This window comes from Fukomys damarensis, unplaced genomic scaffold (genome assembly GCF_012274545.1).
Source record: "Fukomys damarensis isolate Sample0158 unplaced genomic scaffold, DMR_v1.0_HiC HiC_scaffold_11, whole genome shotgun sequence".
NCBI lineage: Eukaryota > Metazoa > Chordata > Mammalia > Rodentia > Bathyergidae > Fukomys > Fukomys damarensis.
The window spans coordinates 15,060,924-15,072,900 of record NW_022900923.1 but is presented as its reverse complement, the minus strand read 5'-3'; the positions used below and the strand labels follow the sequence as shown (position 1 = coordinate 15,072,900).

Sequence of the window (11,977 nt, the reverse complement as noted above, 5' to 3'; positions counted from 1 at the left end):
TCGGTAGATTCTTTGATCATAACTTTCCAGCCTACAGATCTTATGCGAGGAAATGTTTGCCGTGTACACCACCTAGCCAATAGTGCTCTCTTATTGTGGCCTAATTGCCTAAGGCTCTACCATTGGAACTTTAATGAAGACAGTGTTGAATGTGTAGACTTCTTTGCATAGTATGGACATTTAAAAAATATCATCTCTCATTCCATGACAGTGGAACATCTTTCCATTCATTTGTCTTCTTTAATTTTAATTTTGTAGTTTTCACTTTACAAACGCTTTATCTCCATCAATACATCAGAAGTTTATTTTTATTTTTATTTATTTATTTATTTTTGGTACTTAGAATGAAACTGTGGACCTTGCAGTTGCCATGTCGGCACTGTGCCACTGAGCTTTATCCCTGGCACAAGAAGTTTATTTTTAAGTACATATTTTACTCTTTTTGATAAGGTTTTAAATGAGATTTATTCTGAGTGAAGAGCAGGTGAAGATGGGTGTGTAGGCGTTCACTGTGGAGTAGATCTGACTTAAATCTTTGGTATGTAAGCTCAAGTTGGTTTTTTTTTTTTTTGTTTGTTTGTTTGTTCTTAAATAGATCATGTTCTGGGGGAATGACTGATGCCAGGGAAGTTCATTCTGTTGGAAACTCTCAAACGAACTCCTCACTGGATCCAACATCATGTCATTGCCTTTATTATTAGACTCCTCATCCTCTTCTATTTTCCAACCCATGAAAAGAGAACAGAAGATCACTTGAAACAATCAGTTTCGAGGTTTCTCTCTTCCTTTTTACTTTTAGTCAACCAATACCATAAGAGCACCATTTCAACACAAATCAGTCTTTTGTGAGGCGGAAGTTTTTAGTTGAAATCTTTAATATAGTTTTTAATAGAAGGAGATGTGAGTGCTTACAGTGTTCTGTAGAACTTCTGTCTTCCAAAAATGTATGTTTAATGTACCAGTGCCTTCAAATGCACAGAAATAGTTATCATCCTTGGGGATTAGACATAATGGAGAGAGGCTCAGGAATACAAGAGGTTTCTCTGGGATTAACTTGGGCCTGTGGTATTTATGCTGTGGACATGGTTTATGACTTGAAGGCGGTGTGGCTCTAATAGATGAGTTGGGACCCTGCAAATACTCTGTGTATCTGCAAAGGCATAGAGAATCATTTCCTTATAAGAAAATCAAGAAGACAGCCACAAGGAAAACCAGAAAGCTAAAAAGTTTAAGCAAAATTTCAAAGCGAGATGGGGATTCTTGTACAGTTCGGGTTTTGGTGACCTTGAATGTGCGGTCCCACTGTGTCATGATGGCCTCTCTGGCTCCTTTCCATTTTCCTGTGCCAACCAAGCGAAACTGGTATGGTGTGCATGGGCCAAAGAAGATGGTCAAAGCGAGACGTGGGTCCGTCAACAGCATAGAGAACAGATTTGGTTTTGCATTGATGGCGGTTAGGAGTTCATCTATGTAGGGGATGTAATCTGCCTGTAAAGGCTTGCAGTAGTCTAAGCCATACCTTTATAAAAAGATGGGTGGGACACAAAAAGATAAAATTGTTATAATCCCAGAACAAATAAAGATAATCTGAGAATGTTTGTCCATAGCAAATAAATGCTGCTGCAGAATTTGCAATGGATCCTGTCTTCTCCCCTTTTTGTCCTAGTAATCTAATGATTAACTATATCATAACTATGGTCTCACACTGTTTCTTAAAACTCAGTCATTACTGCACTTGTGTAAAATGGAGAGCCACAGAATTCCTGAGGGAAGAATTCTTGGTGATCCTATTAGGCTGTAGAATCATTCACTGGCCAATGTGATAAGCAGCTTTACTTATCTATTATACCAGCGTTCTATAACAGAGATCTAACTTTGGCATAGGTTGAGAAGAGACAGCTAAAATGCTTCTGTTGTCATGGAGTTAAGCAGTTTGACAGGGATAGATCAGTGCTTGAAGTTTTGGGATATACTACGTGAGAGAAAGAAGTGATAACATTTGCCTTGTATGCAGTGATCTAAAAACTTTCTTCTGTCACAGAACCCTTTTACTCTTCAGGTAACAATTTACATTGGAGCCCAGAGAAACAGTAAAATAGATAAAATCTGAGATCATTGAGTTGATTGGTGAATCAATTCCCCTCCCTTGCCTCTGACCCTTGAGTTGTAGCCACAAAAAAGAGCACAAGGAGAAACCTTCCTCTGGATAAGAGGCCTTGGAGGGCCATGATAGAGTCTCTGTCTCTCCACTCAACTCTTCTGTGGTAACACAAAAGCAGCCATTGATGATACATGAAAGGTGAGTGTGCATGCATTGTAACAAAATTTTATGGCCACCACAGTTTGAATTTCCTGTAATATTCACATGTTGCAAAATCTTTTTCCCCACAACTATATGGAAGTGAAAAGCAAACCCCAGGTGAGGGTGAGTGGATTTGGCCCACAAACCACGGTAGACTGACACCTGCTGTGGAGCAGCAGCCTGTATGACCACCATGGAACGGACACAGACCTGCTGAATGAATGAATGAGCAGACACTTGTGGTACACAGAAGTGTTGGCTGGTAATTGTGGACAAAGTACGGAATAATGTACCTGGTAGAGGAGGGTTAGTTATACTTGGTCTGGATTCTCAACTCTGTGTGATGGCAGATAACCATCATCTGAAATAACAATTCTAGGCTGTTGAAACTTCTCAAGTCCCCCTTTCTTCCTCTTTCCTGTGAACGCTGTCCTTCTCCTAAGTCTCTGTGGCTTCTTCCCATTTCTATGGTGTAACTCTCATGTGTCTGCTATTGTTTGACAGCGTCAATTAGGACTCAAAAAGGCTGCCCAAGGAATTCACTTACCCACTGTGCTTATTTTTTTTCCTTTCATTGACTTCTTCTATCATGACACTTGGTGATGGTAGCTTACTAACTCCTATAAAATAAGCAAGCAGAAAATGTGAATTAACTTTATGTCTAGGTGTTTATTTGTGGATAAAATGTTTTACTTCTGCTCATTTTTCCTTTCTATACCCTGATCCAACTGGTATTATGCTCCTGTTAGTAATGAAGAGACAAATATCTGGTTATGTCATTAGTTATTTGATATGACATAACCACACAACTGGTTTGTCTCAATTTTGTCATTCAGATGACTGAACTTTTAAATTTTAGATTAACTATTTTAATCAATCAAAATAATAGGCAGATAGAATTTTCAACCCACTGATTTATCATTTGTGGTGGTGATGCTTCAAGTTATTTTGACAGAATAACTCTAATTCAGTGAATTCAGAGAACAATAGAGTGGATCCTGTTTTTATAGACTTTTTTTTAAATAAGAGCTGAATAATAGTCTCAAAATTTCCAATATCTGAAGTCACATGGCAAACCAAAACATACACCCTGCTATTTGTCATCTACTTACTTTTCAGGACTTGAACAACCCATCGAGCTTGTGTTTCTCCTGTTGGTATAATGGATCCCAAGGGTTTGATGAGGCCAATAACAGCCAAGGTTGGTTTTCTCAGATGTGCGGGAAAGATATACTTGTACAATGATGCCTGGCTATCTTCAACTTTTACCACTGATTCATCAAGGAAGGGGAAATGAAAGGTGTATCCAGTGGCAAAAACGATGATATCAATGGTTTCTTCTTTTGGGGTGTTGTTAAATATGACAGAATTTTCCTTCACTTCCTTTATGCTTGGCTTGATCAGCACTTTTCCAGTGATGATACGGCCTGGGAGCTCATCATTTAGCACGGGTTCTCTCAGCTGAGTCCTAATCAAAATAAGAACAGGAAAAGAGATAGTGTTGAAATATATAGGCATCCCTTCATTTTCTTCTCCTTCCTCTCTCCATTTTGAGGCATGCCCCTTGGCTAGATAAGAAAGAGGTGCCTGTTTGGGGCGATGTTAGCTCAGGGGGTTATAATGTCTAAGGATTACAAAATATGTGTATGATTTATTAGTGTTTGGCAGTAAAAGAACTTTCCCTAGCTTCTTCTTGTTTTGCTGATGTTTACTGTCACTGGTGTTCTAGAGAAAGCTCAAAGTTGAAGAGCTACAAGGAAAAGCAGGGACTTCCATATCTGACAAGAGCTGTCAGATGTTCTATCCTGTCCGTCTTCTGAGAAGCCCATTGCTAAAGGAACACATGTATGTGTTCAAAAGAAATAAAACAGACTTACCCTTTTCTCGCTGTGTACTTGGAATCATGAGACTAGCACTGAGTGAAATGATTTTCTATAAGCCATATTTAGCTTATGCTGAATATTCAGAAGAGACAATGTGGTGCAGCATAAATAGAACTGTTGTGAGAAGTACTAAGAATGATTTCTTTTCCAGTTGTGTATTTCAGTTTAACAGATCTTTAGCAATTCATATGGTCTATGAGGGCTTCCTTGCATTCTTCTATAAAATAGAAACACTAACAACTTGCCATCTTTAGGCCATTGGGTGGAAGCAAAGCACATATGATGTTTGTTATAGGCTATATGTAGGAACTTTGGAAATGGTAAAGGATTGACTAAATCAGAAAGAGAGAAAGGTGATATTTCTTTAGTCCTGTGAGCCACTATTGAGGCTAGATAAAATTTATAGTAAAAAGAACTACGGTGGAAAGAGTCAAAGCTCCTGAAAAGACTGGCGGTGGGAGAGGAGATAAGAAATAAGAAGAAAAATGATCACATTAAAAAGAGGGACGTGTCAAGAAGAAGGCAGAAGTGACTAAGGGGAGAGTGCCATTGCTGATGGTGTGGGACCACTCATCCATGTTGGGTCCAGAGTGAAATTTTGAGGGAGCACAGACAGGATCTCTATGCTGTAGTGTTTCCTGCTCATTGTTTTTCACTGTAGAGACTTAGTGAGTAAAAAAAGTAATACATCTGGTTCTTGATAATGAGATAAGTCACAGGTTGTAACTAAAGGGAAAGACTAAACTTAAGATCATTTTGACCAGGGCAAGAAGTCACTGTCATTAGAAAGATGAAAGGACAACTATAGGATTCAGTTTTTCTAGGACAATGAAACAAGTGTGTTACTTTTGTCAACAAAACCATAGACAAATCATTTACTTTTTTTTCTGCAACTCATCAAGTTCACAGAGTTTTCTCACTACTAAATGAGCTCAGGAATGTGACTAAATTTGGCTAGATCTCAGTTATCCCATAAGGAAAGGAGGATTATACCTAATAATACTTACCCTAAAGAGCTAAATATGTAATTTCACTTAAGAGCAGCTATTACTATCACCAGTAAATTTGTATGGAAAATTTTAAACCTGCAACCATATTGCCATAATATTGCATGGTCTGTATTGCCCTGGAAAGATTTAGCTTCCATCTCTTTAACAATTTTTGGTATATACATTATACTTACTTGTCTTCTGGTATTAAACCATAATTTGCATGATTGAACCAGCTGTTCATCTTTTTTGCTATCAACCAAGTCACAATTGGAGTTGGGAGAAAATTTCTGAACCCATTTTGAAATCGTGTCATGAATACCATGTCCCATGGGTACCCTGAGTCAAAGACTCGGCTGATCACCCATGCACCTCCTGTGGTGCTGAGGAACACCTGGAAGTTGTGAAAGAGATTTGAGAACAGTTAGGAATTGAAAGGCACCCTCAAAATACACCCTTGATAAGATAGTCTAGGTTCTTTTAACTACTATCTAAAAGTTATTGTTTTGGAAAAACAGTGTGCATATATGAGGTATTAAAATGTCTTAGGACATATTAATGAGTATTTATCTGGCAGCCTGTAGTTACAATGGCAAGCCCTCTGAAGCCTAAAATCTCTTGTGTGAAGACAATGAACTGTTGAATACAACTCTCTACTATAGTTTTAGCCAGTAAGAACAGGATGAGCCAAAATTTGTAGTTTTCTACAAATGTTATTTCAGCACAAACCACTGGTTTAAGTGGCATTAAAATTCACTAATACAATTAGTTGGTGTGCTTGCTTTTCCTTTCCTTTTCTTTTAAACAGATGGCTCCTTGAGATTAGCTGCTGACTGGATTTTAAAAAGCCAATAATTGTTTTAATATCGATATAACAAGGAATTTTCTATATAAATGTTTGAAAAACAAAAAAATTAGTTAAACCATAGCTACCTTGCTGATACAAAACAAAAGACCTAATCGATTGTTTTTTTTTCTTTTCTTTTTGACCTTATGACATCATGAAATGGTGTACGCAGCTCTGGAATGTGTCCAGAGAATCAGGCTCATCAGTTATTCTGACATGAGCTATATGTGTTGATCTTGCCTCTGTGTGTTTCAGTGCAGAAGCAGATAGGATATTATTTCCTAAGTCAAGGACACTTTGCTGATACAGAAATAATAAGTATGATAAAGAAACGTGTTTTCCTCTATGTCCTCCTCCACCTCCTACTCTTTCTTTTTCTGGTACTAGGGATTAAACCCATGCCCTCACATTGACCTAGATCTCCTTCCTTTTTATTTTGTATTTTATGTCTCAAAAGAGTATCACTAAATTGCTCAGGCTGGCCTTAAACTTGTGGTCTTCTTGCCTCTTGAGTAGCCATTGTACCTCATTGCAAAGCATGTTTTCTGATTGAAGAAATTTCCAAATTGGAGAAACAACAACAACAAAAATAATATTTAACCACGTGTAGCAGTCAGTGGATGGACCTGTGTTACCCTTTCAGAAAAAAAAAGACTTAATGATTGATTCACTGATTGATAGACTTATTAATTGATTATAGGGAACTTAGGAATTTGACACCATTATCCTGAAGTAAGAGAATAGATCTCCTGAAACTAAAGTTAACACAGATCCATCCATTATGAATGCCACTTGTGGGTGAAGGAGTTATTAGCATTCCAACATGAGAGTATCCTATGGAAACAGACTATGAAGGAGATTTATCTGTTGGTGGGTTTGTTCTGTATGATTGATTGAGAGTGCCAGGATGGTCAGTGAGGAGAGGTGCCAGGATAAAGGGAAGAATTAAGAGCATGGGCTTTAAGGGAAACACACTAGGGTTTGAAGACTGGCTGTACCACTCACTAGTGGCATTAGGCAGGTGACCTGACCTCTCTCAACCTTAGTTTCTGCATCTGTGATAGCACCTACTTCAGTGGCTTGTTTTGATGACTAGATGAAATAATGCAGTGAAAAACATTTAGTGCAATTTAGTGCTTGGAAAACAGTAATCTCAGAAAATATTTATGGTTTGTGTAATTATCCTTCAGAAGATAATGTAAAAGTCTCAGCATAAGACCTGTCCTTAAATAAGGAAATAAAGGGCAAATGGCAACTGTAACAAGGAAAAATGACCAGAATCCTTTAAACTATGGTCCTAAGGAAGAGATGTCTTGTAGCTCTTGTTGAAAAGCCTGGAAAATGACAAAAATACCAAGTGAGAGAAGTTGGTTTTAGAGGAAAGATGACCAGTGGAATTCACTATAAAATTTATGAACGCTCAATAAAAATACTTTTAAATATACTGTAGCTGAGTACAGGGGTGCAATACTCTGGATGACTGAGGTAGGAGGATCACAAATTTGAATCCAGAATAGGCAACTAAGAGATTTAGTAAGACTCTATGTTAAAATTAAAAAAATAAAATTAAAAAAGATCTGGGCATGTAGTTGAGTATGAAGGCCCTGGATTGAATCCACAGTGACACCAGAAAAAAAGTTTTGGGTGTTGACATTTTTGCTAATTAACATTTATCATGGTGTCAAACAGCATGTACTCATGATACGAACATTAAGATAAGCTTTTCATTGAGCATTATCAAGAGTGGTACCTTTTTTGCCAGGCGGCTGGCCTCCACAGCAATGTCTGTGCCAGAATTTCCCATTCCAACCACAAGCACTCTCTTGTCCTTAAATATGTCTGGATGTTTATACTCTCGGCTGTGAAAGTACTGGCCTTTAAAGGTATTTATACCTATGGGAAAAAAAAAACAGAGATAAATTGGGAATTTAGAGTCACCTTATATTTTTCCTTTGATAATATCCCTTTGACACATGATTTAGGGTATTTTTACCAGTATACTTGAGTTTAGGGAAATCTAACATAGGAACAGAGTGTTTTATAAAATGTAGCTGTGGGTAAAGATGGATAATAACTCCCTTCTCACTAAATAGGCCTCAAGTTGTCTTACTAGATGATCAGCTAAGTCAAACTATCAGGGCAAAAGTAATGTTCAGCAAAAGTGTAAGGAGTCATTGCCATTTAAAAGTTGATGAAGCCAAAGGGGTGATAATATTCTACTTACTAATACTTGATTTATGTGTACTGTACTAGTTTTCATAAACTAGTAGCAAGAGCAATGACGTTAAAGGGAAATAGAATCAGTGCCTCCATTCAGCAGACTTTTGGGAATATCTGCTATGTACCTGGCACTGTGTTGGATGATATGAGGGAAATAAAATAGGTGTTTACAGAGATCCATATGAGTTGCCGAAGTTCACCGGTATTTCACCTTGGTACTGACTGTAACTCAGGCTGAGTGTGCTGAGTGAGCCAGAGTTGGCACAGAGAATGAAGGGCCTGTCTGTAACTCCAGGGTTATGTCTACCGGGCTAACTACTATAGATGTCTCATGCAGCTTGTGCCAGATCTCATTGAGGCATTCACTGCAAATGGAGAGCTTTGGAAAACACTTTCAAAGTCGTGTGACTCAATAAAAAGGAAGATGCACTGAACAAAGAATGTAGTTTTTCTAAGATAAAGAAAAAGTGGTAAGACACCTAGATTCTCAGGGGATAAATACATATGCTCGTGGGAAGTAGCCTTCCTTTGGAATTGCTGGCTGCTCTTTGGATCACTTTGAATCACTGGAACTGCAGCATGAATCCTGGTTAAAATCCATCCATGATCCAGAGCACTTAGCATTTGGCAAGGATGACATCATGTTCAAATATTACCTCAGTTCAGAGATCCTATATGAATGAAAGAACTGCTGAGAAAGTATAGCTGCAAAAGCCGAAGGAGAATTGTAGAATTATCTCTAGATGTTTAGATTTACCGTAGATTCTGTCAGTGTTAGATTGCTTTGAGTCACAGATGAGCAACAATGAGACTGTGTGGCTGAATTTCCTATGGACTCGTAGGAGGGCAGAGTAAGAATTCATATTAGGTGAATGTAATTTTGTTGATAAGCACATGCAGTGAACAAAATTAATAATTTTCAGAAATTATGCATCTAGTTTACCTGTGATATCTATTTTTTTCCTGAGACTTTTGGGCTCACTTTGGATTTGTTTTCAAAACTTGTTTTTTATATGTTCAGTGACTCTGAACTTGTGTCATAGTCAACAAATGCCCCAAGGCGTAGGTACAGTCTGAGTAAGTCTGATGGAGGGCACGTGGAATTGGGAGGACTCCATTTCAAATCTAGAATCACAGAAACTTAGAGCTCAAAGGGTCCTTGGCCATCATTTAGCCAGAGATTTCAGATTGGTAGTGCCTGACAAAAAGGAAACAAAAGGGGACGGCAAATCTAGAAGAGCCTCCCTTGCTTGATTTCTGATGCACAGCACTGGGGAAAGTCATGCAAACTCATCCATTTATGGTGGATAAAGAGGCTTAGAAAGGTGTAGGAAGAGGCCAAAGAGCACAAACTTCTCGTTGTATACCTTCTGAATCCCAATGTCATTCCACTCGAAGTGAGTACACTGGTTTAGTTGCTTTCAGGGTATGCTTTATCCTAATCTGACATGATGAGGGGCAGATCCAGGACGATAGTAAGTATGAGTTTAGTGAACATGAGTGTTGGGATCCCTGCATGTCATATGCAGACTGATTCTTCTCTAGACTCCCTTAAGTACAGACTGCCTGCTGTTGGATTGTCTTCTGTATTCTTAGCACCTCGTGCCCTATATTGTAGCTACTGAATAAATGCAATTTCACTATTCCACTGAACCTCCAAGATTTTTGGTTACCCTTCATCAGGTGCTTCTTCCTGAGAGAATGGAGAGGTTGGATGCTGACAGCTTTGCTCTGCAGGCAGGAACTCACAGAGGGTTCTGTTGTTTTGTGGGTTAATGAGAGTCTATCTTTGTGCGCAAGCAGAGACTTTTGAGTCAAGGATGTTTAGAAAAACTTTCTGCATTAGGGAAATGATTGATCTTGGATCTTTTGCACTCCATGTTTCTATTTCACGATAGTTCTTAGGATATATTTTATTCTACTTTATCCTTATTTAAGTGACTGCTGAAGCAGATCCAGAACCATTGGAGGACCATGAGTTTATTGCCATTTGAGTTTCGAGATCACTTAGGCTATATCTAGATGATATGGAGAAAAGTTTCTTCAAAGACTTCGGAAATTTTCTCTAGGTGAAATAGAGTAACCACTACAATTTCTATTCCCTCTAGGAAAAATCCAATTGCAATTTGACAATAATTAGCAGTAGTCATGTTTGCAAAAGACAGATAAAGAAACTGAGATGTAAACATTTATTAATTTATCCTCCAAGATCCATTGCCCTGTTGGCTATGATGCAGTGCCATACAGCTCTGATCTAGTTAATTGTTATGGCTCATACAGAACAAACACATAAAAAAATCAGACTCCTTCTTCTTTATACACAGATTTACCTTTGTGGCCTCTAAGGTCAGCTTTGGCAATGTGCACCTCATCTAAGTGTCTCATATTTCCGAAGAGGTTCTGAGTGCTGTTTTTCATTACAGAGGCACATGGAACCTCAGTGAAGCTGTCTGTTTAGTGAGCTATCCATCATTCTCTTCTATTTGTTTTTTTTTAATTTTATTGAGTTTATTGGTACATTTTAGGGATACAGTACAGTTACATTCATTGTTGGGATAATGTATCTCTACATGGCAAGTCTTGATTCTCATTTTTTCCCCTTACCTCTGCCCTCCCTTCACCCCCTCCTCCCCTCCCCATCTACAAACACTTTATTTTCATCTTTTCATTCTCTCACATTTTTTTCTTTTCCCTTTTTTTCTTCCCCTATGCATCACACCTTCCCTAATTGTGTGGAGACTGTTTTGCCTACAAAAAGATAACTGTTACCCACCAAATTTAGCCATTGAATAAACATGTGATTAGAGTGCATCCCCAGGCCAGTCAGGTATCAGGATGAATTCTGTAATAAAATTGAAATTCATTTTTGGAAAATTCTGTACCTGGAAAGGAACTTAGTGGCAGATTAGGGTTAGTGAGAAAACCCGTGCAAACTATGACAGCATCAAAGATGGCTGAGTTTTGCTTCCCTTCATGCACAGTGACCACCTCCCATTGGCCAGAGTCATCAAAATCTGAGCACTGTGTTACACTGTAGACTTCAGTCTGAAAAAGAATGATAAGCATGATTAAGAGTTAGTTCCATTAAGAGCTGGCTGGGTGATATAGCAATTAACATTTCAAAAGTTCTAGAGTACAGAGTGAACATATTCAATAAACAGAACCCTAGAATCCTAATCAGGCTGTTGGCCTGATTGTTGTTTGTTGGAAGGAACTATTCTAACCTAGAGCTTGGAAGGGTATTTTAGAGAAGTGGTAGAAATTCAATGATCTCAACTGATTTGCTCAAATTTCCACAGAAAGTGATAGGATCAAGATTTTAATCTAGGTTTCTGATGTATTTCTGCAGTGTACCTTATTTTACATAGAGCTTTCTGTTTAATAATATTTCCTTTAATAGAGACAGATTATATTTAACTGAAAATATAAATTTGCTATCAATTATCTTAGGTTATGGAAGGTCTTATAGAATATGTTGTTGAAATTTTTTCAGATCTAAAGAGCTGTTGAAGAGTGCTAACCTTATGGCATGAATATTTTGGGAGTGGTCCAAACTTAAAGAATCTAGGTTTTGCTCTCATTGAGTTCATATGTGTCCATAAGTAGTAGGTTCTGATGTAGGAAATAAATAATTTTGTGATAACAGAGATTGAACCCCGAACTTCATGCATTCTGTGCAAGTTGGTTCAGCCCTGGCCCCAGGAATTATATTCACAGTAAATCTAATACAAATCAA

At 38.0% G+C, this 11,977-nt stretch overlaps 1 protein-coding gene across 2 annotated transcripts in view; it reads right to left on the bottom strand.

Moving 5' to 3' along the window:
- Positions 1–859: 859 nt before the first annotated feature.
- The window catches only part of LOC104849426 (dimethylaniline monooxygenase [N-oxide-forming] 1), a 33,521-nt gene continuing 22,403 nt past the window's right edge, over positions 860–11,977 (bottom strand). For both annotated transcript variants that reach the window (XM_033762084.1, XM_010605859.2), the window contains 6 exons: positions 11,124–11,286; positions 7,772–7,914; positions 5,369–5,568; positions 3,415–3,770; positions 2,850–2,922; positions 860–1,519 (listed from right to left, as the gene is read on the bottom strand). In XM_033762084.1, coding sequence (XP_033617975.1) covers positions 1,177–1,519; positions 2,850–2,922; positions 3,415–3,770; positions 5,369–5,568; positions 7,772–7,914; positions 11,124–11,286 — 1,278 coding nt within the window. In that variant the 3' untranslated portion in view covers positions 860–1,176. The remainder of the gene's footprint in view (positions 1,520–2,849; positions 2,923–3,414; positions 3,771–5,368; positions 5,569–7,771; positions 7,915–11,123; positions 11,287–11,977) is intronic.